Source organism: Pan troglodytes, chromosome 18 (assembly GCF_028858775.2).
Source record: "Pan troglodytes isolate AG18354 chromosome 18, NHGRI_mPanTro3-v2.0_pri, whole genome shotgun sequence".
Taxonomy (NCBI): domain Eukaryota; kingdom Metazoa; phylum Chordata; class Mammalia; order Primates; family Hominidae; genus Pan; species Pan troglodytes.
In genome coordinates this window covers 3278310-3301011 of record NC_072416.2, presented here as the reverse complement: position 1 = coordinate 3301011, position 22702 = coordinate 3278310, and the positions used below count along the sequence as shown (strand labels likewise).

Genomic DNA, 22702 nt, shown 5'->3' with positions numbered 1-22702 from the left:
CACACAGATATGTATGTAGAGCACATGTAAACACGTGCACACGTGCACACACTTATGCAGATCATATGCAACCGTGTGCACACATGCATGCAGACATGTATGTAGATCGTATGCAAACACATGCACACATGCACACATGCAGAGCATATGCAAACACGTGCACACATGCACACAGACATGCAGATCTTATGCAAACACACACATACATGCACACAGACACGTATGCAGATCATATGCAAACAGGTGCATGCATGCACACACAGACATACGTATGCAGATCATATGCAAACGTGCACTCGCGCACACAGACCCATGTATGCAGATCATATGCAAATGTGTGCACACGCATATGCACATATGCAGACCATATGCAAACACAGGTGCACACATGCACACACAGACATATTCAGATCATATGCAAACGTGCACACATGGGCATACAGACCCACCTATGCAGATCATATGCAAACGTGTGCACACATGCGCACACGTATGCAGACCATATGCAAGCACACGTGCACGCATGCATACAGACACATATGCAGATCATATGCAAACACGTGCACATGCACACACATAGACACACATGCAGATGCACATACAGGATTTAGGGGTAAATGTTTGCTTTACTCAAACAGGGCCATATTAGATACATTTCTTTCATTCCCTTTTTTTCACTTACTAATATCTGGTGAAAATTACTAAGTTGAACCTAGAAGAAAAGCATATATATATAGTTTTTCTTCAGAGACAGGGCCTTGCTCTGTTGTCCAGGCTGGACTGCACTGGCACAATCACAGCTCATTGCAGCCTCGACCTCCGCAGACTCAAGTGATCCTCCCACCTCAGCCTCCCAAGTAGCTAGGACCACAGGCATGAACCACCACACCCGATTAATTTTTTTATTTTCTTTTTTATAGTGACAGGGTCTTGCTGTGTTGTCCAGGCTGGTCTTGAGCTCCTAGCTAGGCTCAAACTGTCCTCCTCTCTTGACCTCCCAAAGTGCTTTAGGGGATTACAGGCATGAGCCACCAGGCCCTCCCAGAAAATAGATTTTAAAGGCCATTTTGTCTCATTCACACGATCATTAACATTTTGTTGGTTTTGAATTTCTCCCATCACGTTGTTACCCATTTCTGTTTTCAAAACATGGTTATCTCTTTACTATGCAGAATTCTAAACCACTGAAGAAGTGTTTTGTTGCTGTGATTCATACTTCCAGTGCTGAATCCACTTGAGTGGCTTTAATCTAGAATCTTCCACATGGCTTTTTAATTGTTTTTAACTGTATGGATGCAGGATGTTTGGTGGCATCTGCTCTTCATTCCTAGTGGATTAGTGACAGTGACAGTGAGCAAGGGGCTTCCTGTGTGGCTGAAGAGGGCGGTTTCGTCACCACCCATTCCGCAGGGGGCAGCTCAGCCCGGCAGGCATTTGGGGAGTCGCTCCCAGCACTCTGCGGACGGGGGTCTGACTGCACGCGCTCCTCCCCTCCACCCCCCGCTGCCGGCTGGAGGGCACAGTCTGTGCGGTGGCCTTGCCACCCCCTAGCAGGTCTGCATCCGTTCTCCCGCCTGGGCCTTAATACTTGTTTCCTCCTTTTCCTCACTTTCCCTTGCCTAAACCGCCATAGATCATCCCCTTTATGGGTCTTTTCAAAGAGCTGGTTTTATCTATCAGAATTTTAAAATATACTCTAGCTCATTCATTTTTGCCTCTTGTAGTTGCTTGCTTTTTCTGGGAGAAAGCGGTTTATCATTTCCAGTGCCTGGAGTTGGTTCAGCTATTTTCTGTCTCTTCTTCTCTGCTAATGAAAGCCAACTGGAGGGCGGCTACCCACTTCTGGCTATGTCCCTGCCCTACCCTGTCATCTGAGACCCCCGGCTGCCCCTGACAGTGGCCGATGGTGTGGTTTTATAACCTTCAGCGCTAATGCCTCTAGACCAAGGACCACCTGGAGAAATGCTTCGAAAATGCCACATGCTCAGGGTTTTACAGGTGGCCTTTTGTTTCTCAACTTTGATTTTATTACACTGTGGCCAATGTGGCCTGAAGATTGTTCTTTTAATTATTAAAAAAATTAGGCATGTGCATGAATAGTCAAATTGTATTACACGACTTATAATAAAAACAGAAGCCCTTGCCGTACCACTTCTCAACCACATGCTGTTCTCCAGACAACCCTTTTATCACTTCCTGCACTTAACTCTGGTATTTGTCTGTCTTACTGATAGGTTTATATGGGTTATTCTTCACATACCACGGTTAGACACTGTGTATACATGTCCTCTTGTGAACGACAGGGATTGCCCTCACACACCCTAATGTTCTTCTCATCATCATCAGTATAGCTGTGTCACAAGTATAATTTTTATTAGTTTAATTGTCTTTACATTATTTTGACTCTGTAAATATTGTGACTGCTGAGCCAAATAGTGAACTATAGTAACTTTTTTTCTAATAACTCTTCATTTTTCCTGGAGTTCATAGTTGCCTTTTCTATTTTGATTGGCTTCGTTTTTCATCTCTGATCATATCTCACTCATTTGTTCCAACTTTACCAGCACAACTGGTCAACCGTTTCCAATACTGTTGTTTTTACAGAATCAAACACATTGGACAATCTATCAGTTTTTTTCTCTCCACTTTGTGAAGATTTCCGCTCAGGACCTCATTGTTACTGCTTGGAGCAGATGCTTTGTAGGCCTCTGGATTTGGAGATTGTGGGGCAGGTTAACTCTGCCAGATTGGGTGCCACTGATGAGTTTGTCCCTCTGCCCATTCCAGGGATCCTAAGATGGTTCCCAGGAGCAGGTGACCTCATTGTATTGAGGGTAAGGCTCAGAGTCCACAGCCCCTCCTCCACGTCCTTGTAAAGCAGTGCTCTTAAGGAGGATTTCTCTTTTTTTAGAGCTGGGATCTTGCTCTGTTGCTCAGGCTAGTCTCAACCTACTGGGCTCAAGCTGTGCTGCCACCTCAGCCTCCTGAGTAGCCGGGACTATTGGCTTCCCTGAGAAGCCTGATGCTTTAGTGGGGAAGGTGTTTAGAGACCAAGACATGGGTGCTGGGGTGCCTGTTGCTACTGGGGTGCTGCAGCTTCTCAGCCCCTCAGCTGGCAGAGTTAGGAAATACATGGCTGTTCAGGAAGCCACGCAATGGGGAGGAATGAACTGTGGACAGCTGGGGACCCTCGTAGGCCACAGTGCAGCGTGCCAGTGTTAGCAGCTGCCACATCCGCCCCACACTCCTTGCCCCTGCTCTGTTTTGCCATGACGCAGATCCCAGGCATCACATTCCTGCATTTGGAAATGCCTCCTCGTACACCTGAAGACAGGCCTTCGCAACAACACGACACCAACACCACATCACACCCGAAAACCAAGGCGACTTTCACACAGGGCCTTCGCAACAACACGACAGCAACAGCACGTCACACCCGAAAACCGAGGCGACCTTCACACAGGGCCTTCGCAACAACACGACACCAACACCATATCACACCCGAAAACCGGGGCGACTTTCTTCACGTCCATGTTAGTAATGCCTTTTCTCAGCTGTTTTCCACACAAGGGCTGGCCGCGTTAGGTGGATGACCGTGCGCTGTCTCCCTTCTTCAGGTCCTGCTGGATCACTTCCCCAGTGGCCACTCCGCCTGCCACTCTGCCTACCTGGCTACCAGTTGCTGAGGGCTGGGGGTGAGAGCTCACAGCTGGATCAGAACCCCCTCTGTGGCCCCCCTTGGGAGGTGGCTGCCTTCTCCCACCTTGCCGTGGAGGCGAGATTGTGCAGGGACCAGAGGCTGCCCTGGTCTGCCTGTGAGAAAGCCCCTGGGTGGTTGCTGCCAAGGAGCATGGCTGGGCCTGCGAGACATGGTGCCCCGATCTGCCTGGAAGTTTTCTGTCCAGGCCGCCCTCCCTCATCGCCTCTGTCCCGTGTCGGCTGCTTGGAATGCGTCTCTCTGGACCTCATCTGGGATAAACAGCTGCTTCTCTCCCCTTACTCCTCAGCTGTGGAGGAATGCTGGTTTCCAGGCCCGCTCACAGGATTTTTAATGTTCCGCCCAGACCTTGCTAACACCTCTCAGCGGCTAAGCCTATTTCTGTAGATTCTCTTATGTTTTGTTTTTAAATTTTCTATGTAGTCAATCTTTTTTACATTTCAAACCTTTTAACCTTTGTTTTTCTCCTAAGAATTGTATAGTAAAACCCGCACAGGGACCGCCTGGATGCTGTAGGTTCTGTTCACGGGGTTTGCTGCATGGTTACATAGCGGGTCTCCTTGCCCGTGTCCCCCGTCCCTGCGTCGGTGCTTCAGCACACATCTGGGTGTGGCTGGTGTCAATGCTTCCCACATCATTAGCTGGAACTCACCGCACACTGCGTCTTTCCCTCCATAAAGAACTTGCACGAGCCCCATCAAGGTATAGGGAGTGGCCGTCACCCCAGAAAGTCCCGTCATCCCCACTCGTCACCGCCCGCATTTGTACACAGATACAGCTGTCTTGTTCTAAGGGCGAGTCCCTGTGAGAACGCGTGGAGCGTTTTGTCTCTGCCCCCACACACTCCGCCGGAGGGTTTAGCTTTGTGCCGGTGCCTGGCTCGTGGGTGAACTTTCCATAGGGCCTGCCTTGTCCGCGTCTCTGCAGGGAGCGCAGGTCCGTGTGCCCACCCAGGAGGTCTTGGACCCAGCGGCCCCTCAAGAAGGGCTATGGCGACTGTGTTCACCGCAGGAGGGCTCTGCGCTGTCTGGAAAGGGGAACAGAATGCCCCAGTGGAAGCAGATTTGTAGGTGATATTAGGGAAGCTTCTCCTGCCTTCTACTTACCTGGACTTCTTATCCTCCAAGGCGCTTGACTCACAGTCTTACCTCCTTGAGTTGCCTCCAGAAGAAAATGGTCTTTGTTTTACTGAGTTCCTTCTAAGCGCAGTCTGTGATGGGGCCCGTTCTGTCCTGTCCTCGCCCTGCTGAGCACTGAGACAGAGACCCAGGCGACCTGCTGACCGAGGCCAGCTCCCGCCACACCTGCTCTGGGCCACGTGGTGCCGAGTTGCTTCCTCCTTCAGGCTCTGATGACACTGAAGCTCCCCAGGGAGAACAGCGGTGTCCTTTGCTGCTGGAGATGCCTGCAGATGCTTGCTCTGGGCGTGCAGGGGCCCCTGGGGAAGGATCCGCGCCTGGCTCCCTCTCTCCATCTTTCCCTCGTTTTGGACGGGAAGTCAACTGTCATTCCTGACGTTCCAGTGTAACGTGTTATGTTTCTCTGATGGCTTTGGGGATTTTATCTTCGGTTGCCAGTTTCTTGACTATGATATGCCTACTTTTTACCAAATTTGGATAATTTTTGCCAATATTTGGGGGGGTTGCCCCATGTTCTTTCTCCTCTCCTGTGGCTCCACGGACATGGACATCAGGCCTCTCCCTGCCTTCCACAAGCTCCTGGGCCCTGTGCTTCTGTTTGGTGTTTTCTAAAAGCCTCTCATCTCTAGAATGAGTCACTGTGGCTGCTGTGTCTTCGTGTTCACTGCCTTTTCTTTCGTTCTCCACTCTGCTGCTGAGCTCAGCCAGGGGCATTTGTGCTCTGGAGATTTTAGTTCTTGCTCTGGAGTGGGCCTGGCCTTCCTCCGAGGCTCTGTGTCTCTGCTCAGCTCTCCGGCCCGCCTGCCTGGCAAGCACGTTTTCCTGCGCTTTCCTGCATCCGTGTGGAGCAGCACTTGGGGTGTGGTGTGTAGAGAGGGGAATGTGGACATGCAGTGCGTGCTGTGGGGGCTGACGGGCTGGGGCAGGTGTGGATGTCATGTCGGGGGCCGAGCCAACGGGCCAGGGCGGGCGTGGATGTCATGTTGGGTGCCGACGGACTAGGGCCAGTGTGAATGTCTTGTTGGGGGCCCAGCCGACGGGCCAGGGCTGGTGTGGATGTCCTGTTGGGAGCCGACAGGCTGGGGCCATTGTGGATGTCGTGTTGGGGGCTGAGCCGACGGGCCAGGGCCGGTGCAGATGCTGTGCTGGGGGCCGACAGGCTGGGGCCAGTGTGGATGTCCTGTCCAGCAAGGCCCTGGAGGTGGCGTCCGGGCAGAGTCTTGACCGAGGCTGGAAGGATGGTTCCGGGGGCAGGAGCCTGACTGCCTCGGAGGAAGGGGGTCCCGGGGTGGAGCTGTGGGGTGGGGAGCCCATTGTGGATGCTGGCTGCTTCACCCTCACCCCCACGTTCTGTCTGTGGGTCTCCGTGAGGCTCCTCCCAGGGCAGCCCTGCCACCTGATGTAGGTGAAACCCAGTCCTCTCTGCACACCAGTGTTTCTAGGAAAACACTTCCTGTCTTTCTCCCCAAGACCTCCAGGACGTGGGCCTGAGGTCGTCGCTGCCTCCTTCAGTTGCTGCTGCCCGAGGCCCCCGAGAGTGACCCACATGAGACTGCGGCCCAGACGCCCTCCCTGCCTCTGAGGGCGCACACTGTCCAGAGCGGGTCTGTGGGTGGGACGCCCTCCCTGCCCCCGAGGGCGCACACTGTCCAGGGCGGGTCTGTGGGTGGGACGCCCTCCCTGCCCCCGAGGGCGCACACTGTCCAGAGCGGGTCTGTGGGTGGAATGCCCCCAGCGGCCTCCAGGCCCTTTGTCTGCGGGGCCTGTGCCCTGGTGCTGCCGGCACTGCTGTCCTCACACGAGCGCTGGAGATATGAGCTTTCCCAGGGGGGCTCAGCAGGGATGGAGGTGGGGCGGGAGCTGTGTGTGTCCACCATAGGTCCTGACAGAGATGAGGCAGAGGCCACAGGGCTGCCCTGCCCCCTGTCGTGGGCATGTGGGGTGATTCCCGCCCACTTCCCAGGTGTGCCAACCCCCACATTCCTTCCCTGTGAGTGTGTGAGCTCACATAACCCCTGGACACACCACCCTCCACGTGGGGTGCCTGTTGGCCACACTGAGCACACCTGGAAACGCCGACTGCCGAGTGTCAGGGGAGGGTCTGGAAAAGCCGCGAGTGAAAACAGACTGTCCCCCGAGACTGTGTGGTGAGGGGAACACCTGATTCTGGAGCCTGGGAGTCCACGCCGACACACCGACTGCCCACACAGGTGTCACAGCAGGGACGTGGATGCTGCTGTGCTGTGCGGGCTCCAGCCCAGGAGGCCCCGTGGGAGGAGCAGGCGCTGTGAGCTCCTCCCACGGCTGCTCGGGAGTGAGACCCACATCCCACAGGTGTCTCTGAGCAGGCGCCCACCCCAGGACTGGCTGAGAGTCAGGGTGCACCCCGGGACACCAGCCCCGCGTGAGAGTCGGGGTGCGCCCCGGGACGCCGGCCCCGCGTGAGAGTCGGGGTGCGCCCCGGGACGCCGGCCCCGCGTGAGAGTCGGGGTGCGCCCCGGGACGCCGGCCCCGCGTGAGAGTCGGGGTGCGCCCCGGGACGCCGGCCCCGCGTGAGAGTCGGGGTGCGCCCCGGGACGCCGGCCCCGCGTGAGAGTCGGGGTGCGCCCCGGGACGCCGGCCCCGCGTGAGAGTCGGGGTGCGCCCCGGGACACCCCCCTATGGTCACTTAAATTCACATCCAAGTGAACCAAAGTTAAATGTGGTTTAAAATGTGCTTCTCAGCCACGCGGGCTGCCTTTGAGTGCTTCAAGGCCTAAAGGGCCGGGGCCCTTGAGGCACACCGTGACCCAGGACAGCCCCGTGGGCACAACGTCCCCGCAGCCCACGATGGCCAGCACTTTTCTGGGGTCTCATGAGTCCCTTGGAGGCTCGGCACACTTCAGCCATTTTTCATGCCCGGGACACAAAAGACAAAGAAATGGTAAGGTGTGGTGCCCAGCAGCCTGACTTAGGTGAAATACTTGGAATACATTAATCGTAAACACTCTTTGCCACGAAGTCTAATTTCCGTGGACGGGAAGCATTTTCGTATTTATCCAAAACCAATAAAGATAGCTAAGGTCATTACTGCGGATTTGTTTCCCGAGAGCTGGTGACACCTGCACAGAGCTGAGCCACAGGGACACCTGGGGCTAGGAAGTCTGGTTGTCACGGCAACCAAGTATGAACAAGCCGCGCGGCCGGGCGCAGGGGTCACTGAGGCCACTTCCTGTTTCTCGGCAGCGCCCATGGACAGCCTTAAAATATGTAACAGTCCGCTAAATTCCTCGTAACTGAGAGCGTGCAGTTAACGTAATTTTATCTGAAGCACGAAAGCCCTTAAGCAGCACTTTCAGAGATGTCTGGTTACTAGAAAATGCCCTCCCGTTTGCCATCTGATCTCTGGTTTAACCCAGCCAGCCGCCCCGCGCCACGTCCCGACGCCATGTCCCCAGCTCTGCACCTGTATGTCTCGCGGGCAGCAGAACGGCGGCCCTCCGGTGAAACGTCCTCAGGACGTGAGACATGGCCAGCGGGCAGACGCAGCTGTGAAGCTCAGGCCAGTTCTGGAGGTTCCTGTGCAGAGCTTGGCTCTGGGTGACCACAGGCCAGGGAGCTGCAGTCCACTCCAGACACAGCCTGGTCAATCCCAGAGGAGGGAAGGAGCCCACGGTCAGGAGGAGGCTGGGGGTGCCGGGCGAGCACAGCAGCACTCCTGTCCCCTGGGACACCTCTGGGGTGGGGCTGACATCAGGACCTCCCAGCACCCCTGCAAACAGCCCCGGTACAGGGGTGGGCATGTCTGTTAGGGGAGGGCAGCCCTGCCTGGTCATCTCCAGTGAGCCGGAGGGGTCAGCGGGCCTGGACAAGCCCCCAGAATGGCGCCTGCCCGCAGTGCACATGTGTGGCATTTCTTCATGTGGGCCTGTGCCCGCCCGCAGTGCACACGTGTGGCATTTCTTCACATGGGCCTGCGCCCGCCCGCAGTGCACACGTGTGGCATTTCTTCACGTGGGCCTGCGCAGCATGTGCTCTGTGCGGCCATACTATGGCTGTGTGTTGCCCATGCGCTTGGGGGAGGTGAGATGGTGGTGACCTGTCCCCCATGGTACCGGCATGAGAGTGGCTTTGGGCCTGGTTCCGCACAGGATTGCTTCTGTGTGCTGGGCTGCAGATGGCCCCACACGTGTGACTTTAGCTCTGCCTTCAAGATGAGTTTGCAGCATGGCAGCCCCTGGGTGGCGTCTCCATCCCCGACGCTGAGCAGTACTCATGCTCTCAGAGCTCGCTGCGCAGAGCAATGGCCGTAACAGACCCGGAGCTCAACACTCAGAAGATCTGCGAGGGGACACCCGGGACGTGGCCAGTTGCCAGGAGAGGGGTGTTCCTGACCTACCTTCATTTGCTGCCAGGGAGCCAATGAGGCATCCCAAGGCCGCAGGACTCAGTGGCAGAGCCCTCACTTGCCCCTCTGAAGCTTTTTCAAACATGGTCACAAAAGATGTTTTCCCCGTGGCCAGAGACAGGGAGAAGTGGGGTCTGGGGCTCTGCATGTGGGCGGATCACAGACAAGGCCACCTGGTGGCCCGGGGCCATGTGGGTGTGGCCTACCAGTGCCCAGCCCCGCCACTGGCGCGCAGCGAGAGCCGAACTCCCCAGCCCCCATCATCCAGCCCCAGGGGCATCTGTAGCCCACAGCCCCTGTTCCGTGATAGTGCAAAGTAAGATTTGCAGTGCTATTTCATAACTTTTCAGCCTAAAATATAACCTGTAAAAACGAAGGAAACTTTTAAAAGCTCCCAGCTCTCTCTGGGGCCGCCATTAGAAGCCCCTGGGGTGGCAGAGGGCGGCCCGGCGCAGAGCTGAGTGACAGGCAGTCAAGAGGGAAGCGCTTTGCTCCCTCGTCCCCGATTTTAACAGCGAACTTAATGGATTTCCTGTTTCTAACGTGGATGGTGGCTGTCATTTTTGAAGAATCCATCTGTGCTATATTTAATGACTCTCTCTAAGTAACTAAAATAGTTTCCACAGAGTTAATGAGGCCTCAGCTGGCGTTCTCTCCTACGGTGGCCATTGCAGTGACTTGCACCTCCAAAGCGTTGTGTTAAATCATGTTTCTTCCTTGGTCAGAGGCGGCTCAGCCCACAACCCACTGGCCCCTCATCCCTCCCTGTGCTGGAGGCTACCCCGTGTCCCTCTCTGTGTCCTGAGGGCTGCCCCCACCCTGCACACCTTCTGCACCCTCCGAGCCTCTGCCCCTCACTGGTGGCCAGGCAGCGCCTGGGTGTCACCTGCCCCAGCTGCTGAGTCTCACCTGCCCCAGGCCCCCAAGTCTCACCTGCCCCAGCCCCCGCGTCCCACGTGCCCCGGCCCCCGCGTCTCACCTGCTCCGGCCCCCAGTGATGGTGCTCGTCTCATCCGCCTGCGTGTCTCTCATCCCACACGGCTGCTGGCCTCCAGGACTTTCGTCTGGAAAACCCCATCTCAGGCTCCACCCCAGCACTCTGCCTGGCCAACAGTGCACCCTGTCCCTAGGCTGGCCTGGGACCCTCCATCCTCTGACTGGGGTCGCCAAGGCCGGTGGTGCATGAGTGTGCTGCCGGCCGCCCAGCCCAGCCCAGAGCAGCCACCAGCTGCCCCTCCACATGTTCCCACATGCCCCAGGCCGCCAGGCGCAGAGCTCGCCTCTTGGTGGAGAATCTTCTGGTTCTTCAGTGGCAGAGGGTCCCTCCTCAACCTCTGATTCCCATAAATAGAAAAGAAAGGTGAGCGCGCACCTCTGCCTGGGTTTTATTTGGGGAGCAGGTGCCTAGGAGCTTGGCTGCGGAGTGAGGGACCCTGGCCGTTGTGAGGATGAAGAGGGCTCTCCGCACCACCCTGTAGTCTCTGCCTGCCCTCTGCCCCCATCCTGCTCCTGGCTCCTCTGGTATTTCAGACCCATCCATACCCATGCCTCACACCTATGCACACAGGGCCCGCCCAGCCTGAATGTCCCCAGAGTCACCCCTTGGTCGCCCCTTGGCTCTGCAGAGCCGGATCTAGGGTGAGTTTTTCTTTGGCTGTTTTTAAATCAGTGGTATTAAAACAAGTAGCCCAGGACCCTGCCATCTAGGAAGTGAGCACGAGATGGTGAAAACCCTACAAGCCCTCAGGCCTCGGGGGATGCCCTTCCTGGGCCAGCTGAGCAGGCAGCAGTGAGGCCGGAGTCCTTAGAGATGCTGATTTAGGGCTGAGAGCTGTGTGGCCCTCTGCGTCAGTCACTACAGAACATTACTGATTAGCACTCGGATATTTAGTTCAGATAAACCATGTTTCCATCTGATTCCAAGGCAGTAAAATTTTGTCACCAATGGTCATGGGAGAGAGGGAGGGAGTGTGTCACCAATAGTCATGGGGAGGGAGGGAGGGAGGCAGTGTGTCACCAATGGTCATGAGGAGGGAGGGAGGGAGGGAGTGTGTCACCAATGGTCATGGGGAGGGAGGGAGTGTGTCACCAATGGTCATGAGGAGGGAGGGAGTGTGTCACCAATAGTCATGGGGGGGGAGGGAGGGAGGGAGTGTCACCAATGGTCATGAGGAGGGAGGGAGGGAGGTAGTGTGTCACCAATGGTCATGAGGGAGGGAGGGAGGAAGTGTGTCACCAATAGTCATGGGGGGGGAGGGAGGGAGGGAGTATGTCACCAATGGTCATGAGGAGGGAGGGAGGGAGGTAGTGTGTCACCAATGGTCATGAGGGAGGGAGGGAGGAAGTGTGTCACCAATAGTCATGGGGAGAGAGGGAGGGAGTGTGTCACCAATAGTCATGGGGAGGGAGGGAGTGTGTCACCAATGGTCATGAGGAGGGAGGGAGGGAGTGTGTCACCAATGGTCATGAGGAGGGAGGGAGGGAGTGTCACCAATGGTCATGAGGAGGGAGGGAGGGAGTGTGTCACCAATAGTCATGGGGAGAGAGGGAGGGAGTATGTCACCAATGGTCATGAGGAGGGAGGGAGGGAGTGTGTCACCAATGGTCATGAGGAGGGAGGGAGGGAGTGTCACCAATGGTCATGAGGAGGGAGGGAGGGAGTGTGTCACCAATGGTCATGAGGAGGGAGGGAGGGAGTGTCACCAATGGTCATGAGGGAGGGAGTGTCACCAATGGTCATGAGGGAGGGAGGGAGTGTGTCACCAATAGTCATAGGTAGGGAGGGAGTGTGTCACCAATGGTCATGAGGGAGGGAGTGTGTCACCAATGGTCATGAGGGAGGGAGTGTGTCACCAATGGTCATGAGGAGGGAGGGAGTGTGTCACCAATGGTCATGAGGAGGGAGGGAGGGAGTGTCACCAATGGTCATGAGGGAGGGAGGGAGTGTGTCACCAATAGTCATAGGGAGGGAGGGAGTGTGTCACCAATGGTCATGGGGAGGGAGGGAGGGAGTGTGTCACCAATGGTCATGGGGAGGGAGGGAGGGAGTGTGTCACCAATGGTCATGAGGAGGGAGGGAGGGAGTGTGTCACCAATGGTCATGGGGAGGGAGGGAGGGAGTGTGTCACCAATAGTCATGAGGAGGGAGGGAGGGAGTGTGTCACCAGTGGTCATGGGAAGGAGGGAGGGAGTGTGTCACCAATGGTCATGGAAGGGAGGGAGGGAGCGTGTCTGGTTTTGCACTTGGAGAGCTGGCGCGATCACAGGGCTCAGGGCCCACAGTGGTGTGCGTTCTCTCGTGGACCCTACAAGCGAGCATCCGGTCTGTGTCCTGCAGAGCAGGAAGGTCGGGTGTGGGGAGCCTCCCCAGGTGTTGGCCTGCCCGGCCTTCTCCCCATTTGGGTCAGGGCTGTCTTCACAGGGTGCTGGAAGGGTTTGTACTGAAGCAACCTGCAGTCCCCCTCCAATGTGGAGACTTTTGCTTCCCTCCCAGGAGGGGTCAGGGACGGCCCAGGTTGCAGTGGTGGAGACGTTTGCTCCCCTCCCAGGAGGGGTCGGGTGGCCCAGGTTGCAGTGGTGGAGACGTTTGCTCCCCTCCCAGGAGGGGTCAGGGACGGCCCAGGTTGCATTGGTGGGGATGTCCCTGTCCCCAGGGCTCAGCATCTCGTAGGGCCTCAGAAGACCGTGCATGTAGCTGCAGCCGCCCAGGCCTCGCGGCCCATCAACAATGGTGAGAACTGCTTCCAAAGTCTAGAGCTCTGGGAAGCCACTCCAAGAGGCGCCATGTGGCATTCGCCATTGTCTGCAGATTTTCTCTTCCGAGTATTTCATCTTAAAGTTCCATTATAAACCGAGGCCTCAGAATCCCTGTCGGGGTGTCGGGGGCCTGCAAGTCTGGCCCTGTCCTCGCCACATGCCTCGGGCTGCCCCACGGCGAAGCCTCTCTCTTCTGTGTGCCCCACGCCTCCGGTGGCTGCAGACCTGACATCCAGAGCCTTCAAACCCTAAACTGTCTCCAGCAAGGCAGTTATGAGGCTGCGTCCTTGTTTCTGCCTTTTCTGATGCCCCGAGACGCCTGTGAATGGCACAGTACAGTTACCTGCAGCGCTGGCTGGGCCTGCAGGCCACAGGCTCCTGCCTTGGGCACCAGCCTGGCTGTGGATCTGCGTGAATCCTGAGGGGGAGGGCAGCTGAGAAGCACCAGTGCCCACCTGTGCCTGGGTGCTGGGGCACCTGCATTTCCTCCGCACCAGCATCGGGGCATCCAGCAGGCAATGAGCCGTTAACATGGGTGCACTGGGCGAGGCGCCAGGGCAGGAGTGGGGCGTCGCACCCTGTCCAGCGGGCAGGGCTCAGGAGCGTCTCCCTGGACCCTGCACATGCAGCTTCTCCGGTGATTGGGCCAACGCTGTCTGTGTCGCAGGAAGGAGAGCAGCGGCCATGGAAGTGAATGTTCCCCACGAGAGCTACTGCCCCGTTCCCCAGGCAGAACGCGTCAGGCTCCTCATGGGCTGTGCTCAGTCTCCCGGAAGGCCCAGCACAGCACGAGGTGGAAACGACGCCAAGGCCGTGGAGTGCAGCAGGGGCCCTCCCGGAGCCGTCCCCCTGGCTAAAGGGAAGGGAGGTCCCTGGGGAAGAGCAGGGCGTGCAGATGCTGGCACCCAGCAGGCAGTGCGTGCAGCTGCGCAACGGGAAAGGCACCGAGGCGGGGGCGAGGACGGCTCCTCTCCCTGGCAGCGGCAGCGTGTGCTGTGGCCCTGCATGTTGCCGCCTCGTTCGGGTGCCTGGGGCTCGCTTCAGGCAGCGCTGGTGTTTGCTGGGTGAGAGCTGCCTGGAGAGCCCTGGCCCTGGCCTTGGCGCTGAGGCCGCCCTGGCAGCGTGCTGCTTATTGACTTTCCTGGGGACGCGTTGTCCGCCACGCTGAGGCAGAGAACAATGGCAGCCCTTGTGCATGCCGCGCAGCTGCTGGAATTCCTCAAGACCCAAGCAAAGAAAACAGAAGCAGGTGGGCCCAGGGCAACCCTTTTCTTCCCAGGGTGTCCGCAAGGCCCATCCAGCCAGGCGGCTCTGGCTTCCGTGGGGAAGATGGGCCCAGCGAGCCTGGGGCGTGAGCGAGGTAGAGGGGGTCCTGCTGAGAAACCAGCAAGCGTCAGCTTGGCAGCCTGTGCCCTCCATAAGCCGGGGCAGCATAAGGACTGACCGTCTGTCCATTCAGAGACCAGGGTCATGCTGCCTCCACGCACGCCGATCTGTTTATTTAGTAATTGGCGCACGTCAGTGTGGACTTACAGGCGTTTATTTTGTACTTTGGGTTACAGTCCAGTGCTGCTGTAGCAGCTTCTTCGCGGGCTTTTGACTTTACCGTAGTATCTCAGGTAGAGATGAGTTGCACCAATGGTTGGAGGAAGCTCCCCGCGAGCCTCCCTCTGCTTCCCCTGCGCACTGTCCCGTCCTCTCTGTGGCAGGTAGACACTGCCCCGACAAGCCTCCGTCCGCTTCCCCTCCGCACTCTCCCATCTGCTCTGTGGTGTGTAGATGCTGCCCCTGCGAGAGTCTGTCTGCATCCCCTCCGCACTCTCCCGTCCGCTCTGTGGTGCATAGACACTGTGGTGTTGTGAGTCGTGTGACCGTTGTCATGCTGGGCAGCGGGTGGCCTCTGTCCCATCCAGCATCCTCAGAGTCCAGGAGGGAGCCCGGCCTGTGGGGTCTCTGGGGCCCTGGGATGTGACCTTCCATTGACAGACGCGAGCTGTGGGCAGTTTCCAGCAGCCATATTCACGGTGGCCTCACCTCTGAGAATAGCACTGGGATGGCGACCCGCATCCGCATTCTTATGCTGGGTTTCCAGTGCGAAGAATCCGTTGGGCCCCCACGTGTCCCCCGCATCCAGTGGCAGAGCTGCTGCCTTATCCTGGGCCTGCGAGGGGCTGACCGGTGTTGGTTCCGTGTGGACCCACCATGACCTGCCTCTGCATCCTTGCCTGGCTTCCATGCCCATCTGGGAAGGACAGGGCCAGAGGGAGACGCTGCCTCACATGGAGGCTGGGCTGCCTCCCCAGTGCTGCCTCCCCAGTGCTGCTCCCCCAGTGCTGCCCCCCCCAGTGCTGCCTCCCCAGTGCTGCCCCCCAGTGCTGCCCCCCCAGTGCTGCCCCCCCAGTGCTGCCCCCCCAGTGCTGCCCCCCCAGTGCTGCACCCCCGTGCTGCCTCCCCAGTGCTGCCTCCCCAGTGCTGCCTCCCCAGTGCTGCCCCCCAAGTGCTGCCTCCCCAGTGCTGCTCCCCCAGTGCTGCCCCCCCATTGCTGCCCCCCAGTGCTGCCCCCCCAGTGCTGCCCCCCCAGTGCTGCCCCCCCAGTGCTGCCCCCCCAGTGCTGCCTCCCCAGTGCTGCCCCCCCCAGTGCTGCCCCCCCAGTGCTGCCCCCCTCAGTGCTGCCTCCCCAGTGCTGCCTCCCCATGCTGCTTCTGGGCTGGGAGGAAGGTGAAAGCTGTTTTCATGCAAACCTATGGGAGGGGAAAGGCTTCCCCCAAAGTCTGCCGGCAGCATGTGTGCAGGGCACATTCTCAGATGTCAGGTCTGTGCAGCATCCTGCAGGGTGGCAGATGGCGGACCTCAGAGCGGGGCCTTTCCCTCCAAGGTGAAGGGTGCCGAGGTCACAGGAAGTCCCGACCTAGGCCCTGGGTCCCACGCCAGAGCTCCCACTCCTGCAGACCTGACATTGCGTGTCGATGTTGAGACTAATACGTGGGGGCTGGTGTCTCTCAGTAGCAAGATCAGCCCTGTCTCAAGGACCGTTTCCATTAAACTGAGTTTCTGAAATGGTTTCTTTGTGAAATGTGTGGCTTCCATTAACTCACCTGTGGTATGTCTCGTTGTTTTAGGATGGGAGTCCCAGCTTCTGGAGACGGGGTTCCTGGGGATCTTCCTGTGCCCTCTGTGGACGCTGTCGAGGCTGCCCCAGCACACCCCCACATCCCGGATTGTCCTGTGGGGCTTCCGGTGGCTGATCTTCAGGATCATGCTGGGAGCAGTAAGTGGAGCTCTTCTGCGTGGTGTTGGGGAATAACGGGGGCTCTTCTAACCTGTGCGACTTCTGGGAGAGGCGAGGCTGTTTCCTTCCTCCCCCGCCGCCCTCTGTCCTCCTGTCGGCCTGGCCTGGCCAGCTGCGCACTCTTCTGCCCCTTCAGGGGCCTGTGTTTGAATGCTGGGGACCGGCTGGCTTTTCCCGGGCATGTTCATGATCCCTGTTTCTGGGACAGAACCACACCTCTGAGTCTGTTTCAGGAGGAGACTGAGAGAGGAGCACTGGACGCCCTGCTTCCCCCTCCAGCCCTCCTTTGCTTCCCGGAGTGTCCGAAATATTTCAGAGCTCGTTTTTAAATGACAGAGTCTCAGGCCATGGTGGGCGCGTTGGCAGACACATTCAAGGGTGAGGGAGGTATGAGACCCGCCGTCCTGACGCTCAGGGAAAGCGCGGCCTCCTCATGGTCTCTTGGCTGCGTCCTTCCTCCCGGGTGCTTTGCCTGCTTGGCTTTAACGTCTCTCAGGACGACCAGACTGTCCAGGTTCCCTGCTGAGCCCCGGGGTGGGGGTGGTGGGTTCCCTCCTGGGCCCTGGTGTGGGGGCGGCGGGCTGTGCGTGCTTCCTGCCCAGCCAGGGGCTGCTCATCTGCGTCTGCCCTGCAAACGGTGAATCACATGCCAGCCCGCTGTTCAGCTTCAGTAATGTGACCTCTGAGTTCACAAAAACGTGATGTGGACTTTAAAAGCAGGAGCGACGTGGTCCTTTTGACGTCTGCCACACTGACCAGAGCTACGCAGTTCTCACCTGCTCTTCCGCTTCACGTGGTTTGGTAGTAAGATTTTCATTTTGGGCTGGAATGATAAAATCTTCATGTTTTTGTGTTGGAAACCATGTCATACAGATATGCTCTCTGAGCATCTGTTTGCTTAAGTGTTTCGTGGAGGATTCGCTGAAGACGTACGGAAGAGTTGGGCACTGCCCCAAGGAACTTGTGCCTGCCCCACCCGACAGCACGCTCACGCCAGGGCCACGGCCAGAGTGTGTCGCCGTCTCGGCCACTCCTTCAGTCCGGAATGTTCCTCTTCCTTCCCTGGCTTCGAGGCGTGGCTGCCGTGCCCGTGTTCAGCTTCCGGTCATGCCGTAGGCAGGGGGCCCGAGTGCTGGGCAGCTCCTCTCACCCTGTCCCCCCGGGGCAGCTGCGGACACTTGGGACACCCAGTCCTGAGACAGCACTGGCCACAGACTCAGGAAGCGACGACTCCACGTGGTTTGGGGTATCATGTAGCATGAAGTGTGGCTCGGTGTAGCGTGTAGCGTGGCTCTGTGTAGCGCGGCTCAGTGTAGCACATAGCGTGGTTCTGTGTAGCATGGCTTGCTGTAGCATGTAGTGTGGTTCTGTGTAGTGTGGCTTGGTGTAGTGTTTAGTGTGCTTTGGTGCACTGTGAGGGGCTGTCTGGGCCCATTCCTCACTGTGTGTTCCCTGCATCATAACGTCCATGTCTGGGCATAGCTCTTCTTTCCATCTTGTTCAGCTCGGGGCTCTGTCCCCCTGTGGCTCCCATCTTCCTCAGCGCCCTCCTTTTCCCTCCCCTTCACTCACATCCCTCGCGTCTCACCTTGCGCCAGTGCTGCAGAAACGTCAGCCATGCATGGAGTGAACTGGCCATTTCTTGAGGTGCTCCCTGGTGGTATGCGAGCGCCTAATTCCCTTTATTCCTTTTTTGGGAGGGTTACATGGCCTCTCATGATGAGCACTTGCCGGGGTTGGAAGGGGTCACTGCAGGCTCAGCTGCACTAGCAGGAGACCCACAGAGAGGGACCTCAACACCAGGGCCCCTCTCACCCCCCAGGACTGGGTGTCCAGAGGGTTGTCCCAGTCAGGGAGCCTCCAGCTTTCCTCTCTGCCCTCTGTGGCATGCCAGCTTCAACCCAGGTGTTCCTGCCCCAGCTGCACGGGGGTGGTGGGCACCCGTCCACGATGTCACTGTACACCTGTGGATGGCGGGCACCAGGGCGTCCCTGACAGGTTGGTTTTCTGGGGCTGTGGGGAGTCTTGGGTGCTTACTCTAGGTCCTCACTGTTTTTACTGTGTGAACCCTGCAGGCTGGCTCCGCCTCCCAGGAGCCGCTCTCACATGCTGCAGCCTGGTGACCTCTGGGCTGGTGAGCTCAGCCTCTGCCCACGAGGCCAGGTGTCTGGGGGAGGGCACTGGAAGCAGCTGGAGGCAGCAGGGCCTGATCTGCCCCATCCCCTCGAGGGCACAAGCAGGCCCCCAGGGCTTGTCAAGGGCCAGGGCCTTCCCATCTCTGCTTCCTTGCCCCGTCGGGTGTGCTCGGGGCCATGGCACAGCGGGAGGGAAACATGGGTGGGTGGGGTCTTTGGAGAGCTTTCTGGACGTGGTGTCGGGCAGGGTCCTGGCTGAGGGGTGGGTGAGTGGCTGCAGACAGTTGGCCACGGCTTGTTGGAGGAGGGCATAGCTGCAACCCGGCATCCAGATCCCGCAGGAAAGTGGGATGCTGTCTCCGGGTTTACTTTTCCATTTAATTAGAAATACTAGAGATGTTTCCATGGCTCCTTTTAATGAGACATTGAAATTCTTCATTGTCTCCAGCCAGAATACAGATACTTTCACAGGCTGGGCTTAGTCTTTGCAGGGCTTAGTTTTAGGTTCCACCCTCTGCTGGCTTGAATATGCACAGACGTGTATGCAGCATTTCAAAGGACTCTGTGGACAGCAGCCGTGCAGGGGAAGCGCTGTCAGGCCGAAGCCCTGGGAGAGAAGCAGAGCTCCAGGGAGAGGAGCTGGCCCCGCAGAGGAGCCGCCAGGCGGTTGTATGCAAAGCTTCTGGTGCCAAGAGTTGAACAGCTCCCACAATGCCTAGTGGATGCAGGGACTCATCTGCTCATGGGAAGCACCTTTTATGGCATTTTGATTGATTGCTAGTGCCAGCTGGAGAAGAAATTATCAGGTGCACTAAAAGGTATAATTACTTGATAGACTCCTATGTTGGGTGTGATTAATGTTCCTTTGGTGGAAAGCAGAGGGTGAGTTGATAAGAAAGAGCGACAGCAGCAGAGTGTCCACCTGTTGATGAGGATCTGCCCTGTGGACAGAGCCAGCTAGGAAGGCACCCACACCCCTTCCCCCACTCGTGTACTTGGGTCAGAACCAGCGCCGCACCGTCAGCTTGGCAGATTCACTCAGAAACCAGCACCTGTGGTTCTGTGGCCTGGAGGGTTTCAGATGCCCTAACCACTGCGTTCCTCAGAGCCATCTCAGGGGGAGCCCCATGGCCCTCCCGATGAGGGTGCCAAGCAGAAGGGAAGGAGAAGCCACAGCCTCTGTGCCTGCCAGAGCTGGACGTCAGCTGCAGGCCTCAAGGCCACCACACAAAATCAGTTGTATTTCTTTCTTTTTTTTTTTTTTCTTTTTGAGATGGAGTCTCACCATGTCACCCAGGCTGGAGTGTAGTGGCACGATCTCAGCTCACTGCAAGCTCTGCCTCCTGGGTTCACGCCATTCTCCTGCCTCAACCTCCCGAGTAGCTGGGACTACAGGAACCTGCCATCATGCCCGGCTGATTTTTTGTATTTTTAGTAGAGACTGGGTTTCACCATGTTAGCCAGGATGGTCTCGACCTCCTGACCTTGTGATCCACCTGCCTCAGCCTCCCAAAGTGCTGGGATTACAGGCGTGAGCCACCGCACCCGGCAAATCAGTTATATTTCTATATGCTGGGAGAAAATGTCAAAATGAAAATGTTAAGTATAGCATTTATAATAACATTCAGAACCATAAAATAGGAAATTTTAACAAAAGAAATGCAGCCTGTATGCCTCGAAAGATAGCACACATTGCTGAAAGTAAGGAACACTTCAGTAAATGGAGAGGTATACCATGTTCATGAATCAGTCTTCATATTGTTAAACTGTCCATCGTCACCAGTTTGAGCTATAGATTCCATGATATCCCAAGCAATCCCAGAAGGATTGTTTTTTTTCAGAAATAGATAAACTGACTCTTAGATGTATATGGAAATGCCAAGGACCTACATAGCCAAAACAATTTTGAAGAAGAATAAACATGCAGGAGGAGTCACACTACTTGATTCCAGGATTTACTGAAAAATGATCATAATGAAGACAGTGTGACGCAGGTGTGTGGAGGGTTCCCTCAAGGGACAGAACTAACAGGAGAAATATAAATATAAAGGGGTTTATTGAGTATTAACTCCACAATCACAAGTCCCCACGATAGGCTGCCCGCAAGCTGAGGAGCAAGGAGAGCCGGTCCCGAGTCTCAGAACGGAAGAATCTGGAGTCCCATGTTTGAGGGCAGGAGGCGTCCAGCACAGAAGAAAGATGCGGGCTGGGAGGGTAGGCCCGTCTCCCCTCTTCTCCTTTTTCTGCCTGCTTTATATTCTCTGGCGGCTGATGAGATGGTGCCCACCAGATTAAGCTTGGGTCTGCCTTCCCCAGCCCCCTGACCCAAACAGGGATCTCCTCTGGCAACACCCTCACAGACACACCGAGGATCAGTACTTTGCATCCTTCAACCCAATCAAGCTGACACTCAGTATTAACCATCACAAGGCGTGAGGACAGATAGCTGCATCCGCAAAATAGAGAACCAAGAAATAGTCCCACACCAAAGTCAGGATCAAATGATTCCTGGACAAGCCACCAAGTCAATTCTACTGAGAGAAAGAAGCCTTTGCAACAGTTGGTGCTGGAAGTTCTGGATATGCACCTGGATAAGTGAACCCCCCTCCGTCACCACACACAAACGTTAATTTGAGATGGATTGCAAACATAAAAGCTAAAACTATTAACACTTCTTGAAGGTAACATAGAATATTTTGTAATGTTATGATAGGCAAAAGTCTCTTAGGACACACACAAAAATTAACCATAAAAGAAGAAAATGGCTGGGTGCAGTGGCTCACACCTTTAACCCCAGCATGTTAGGAGGCCGAGGCAGGAGCGTCCCTTGAGCTCAGGAGTTCAAGCCCAGACTGGGCAACATAGTGAGACCCTGAAAGAAAAAGAAACAAACACACACATTGGACTTCCTCAAAATTAAAGTCTTCTGTTCTTCAAAAGACACCACCGAGAAAATGACAAGGCACAGATCAGAAGAAAATATTCACAATGCCGTTATGCCTGACGAGGAACCTGTATCTGGAATACATAAAGAATTCATAAAGTTCAATAATAAAGATAATTTGATTTTTTAAAGAGGGAAAGGATTTTAGCAGGCACTTCACAAAAGGAAACATGCAAATGGCTCTCACAGCACTTGAAAAATCCCTCAGATGCATTGGCTATTAGGGAAATGCCGAGCGTATCTATGTTGAGACAATTCCTCCCCACAAGAACGGTTGAAATTAAACTGAGATACTTCCTCCTCACAAGAACGGCAGTGCAGAGGTCACCACCATGCAGCAGAGACGGGCGTCCTGTGGGCAGTGCAGAGGTCACCACCACGCAGCAGAGACGGGCGTCCCCACGGGCAGTGCAGAGGTCACCAGCACACAGCAGAGACGGGCACGTCCCCACGGGCAGTGCAGAGGTCACCAGCACACAGCAGAGACGGGCGTCCCCACGGGCAGTGCAGAGGTCACCAGCACACAGCAGAGACGGGCGTCCCCACGGGCAGTGCAGAGGTCACCACCATGCAGCAGAGACGGGCGTCCTGTGGGCAGTGCAGAGGTCACCACCACGCAGCAGAGACGGGCGTCCCCACGGGCAGTGCAGAGGTCACCAGCACACAGCAGAGACGGGCGTCCCCACGGGCAGTGCAGAGGTCACCAGCACGCAGCAGAGACGGGCGTCCCCACGGGCAGTGCAGAGGTCACCAGCACGCAGCAGAGACGGGCGTCCCCACGGGCAGTGCAGAGGTCACCAGCACGCAGCAGAGACGGGCGTCCCCACGGGCAGTGCAGAGGTCACCAGCACGCAGCAGAGACGGGCGTCCCCACGGGCAGTGCAGAGGTCACCAGCACGCAGCAGAGACGGGCGTCCCCACGGGCAGTGCAGAGGTCACCAGCACACAGCAGAGACAGGCATCCTGTGGGCGGTGCAGAGGTCACCACCACACAGCAGAGACAGGCGTCCTGTGGGCGGTGCAGAGGTCACCAGCACACAGCAGAGACGGGCGTCCCCACGGGCAGTGCAGAGGTCACCAGCACGCAGCAGAGACGGGCGTCCCCACGGGCAGTGCAGAGGTCACCAGCACGCAGCAGAGACGGGCGTCCCCACGGGCAGTGCAGAGGTCACCAGCACGCAGCAGAGACGGGCGTCCCCACGGGCAGTGCAGAGGTCACCAGCACGCAGCAGAGACGGGCGTCCCCACGGGCAGTGCAGAGGTCACCAGCACGCAGCAGAGACGGGCGTCCCCACGGGCAGTGCAGAGGTCACCAGCACGCAGCAGAGACGGGC

The 22702-nt window shown here is 56.9% G+C and overlaps 1 protein-coding gene across 12 annotated transcripts in view; it reads left to right on the top strand.

Annotated features, from left to right (window-relative positions):
- Positions 1 to 22702, top strand: part of LMF1 (lipase maturation factor 1) — a 132514-nt gene that overhangs the window by 61819 nt on the left and 47993 nt on the right. For 9 of the 12 annotated variants that reach the window (XR_010152526.1, XR_010152527.1, XR_010152528.1 and 6 more), the window contains exon 4: positions 16120 to 16268. The exons of the other annotated variants lie outside the window; for them this stretch is intronic. Coding sequence is in view for 6 of the 9 variants with exons in the window: in XM_024349687.3 (XP_024205455.2) it covers positions 16120 to 16268 (149 nt within the window). In the remaining 3 variants the exon portion in view is untranslated. The remainder of the gene's footprint in view (positions 1 to 16119; positions 16269 to 22702) is intronic. 12 annotated transcript variants of the gene reach the window in all.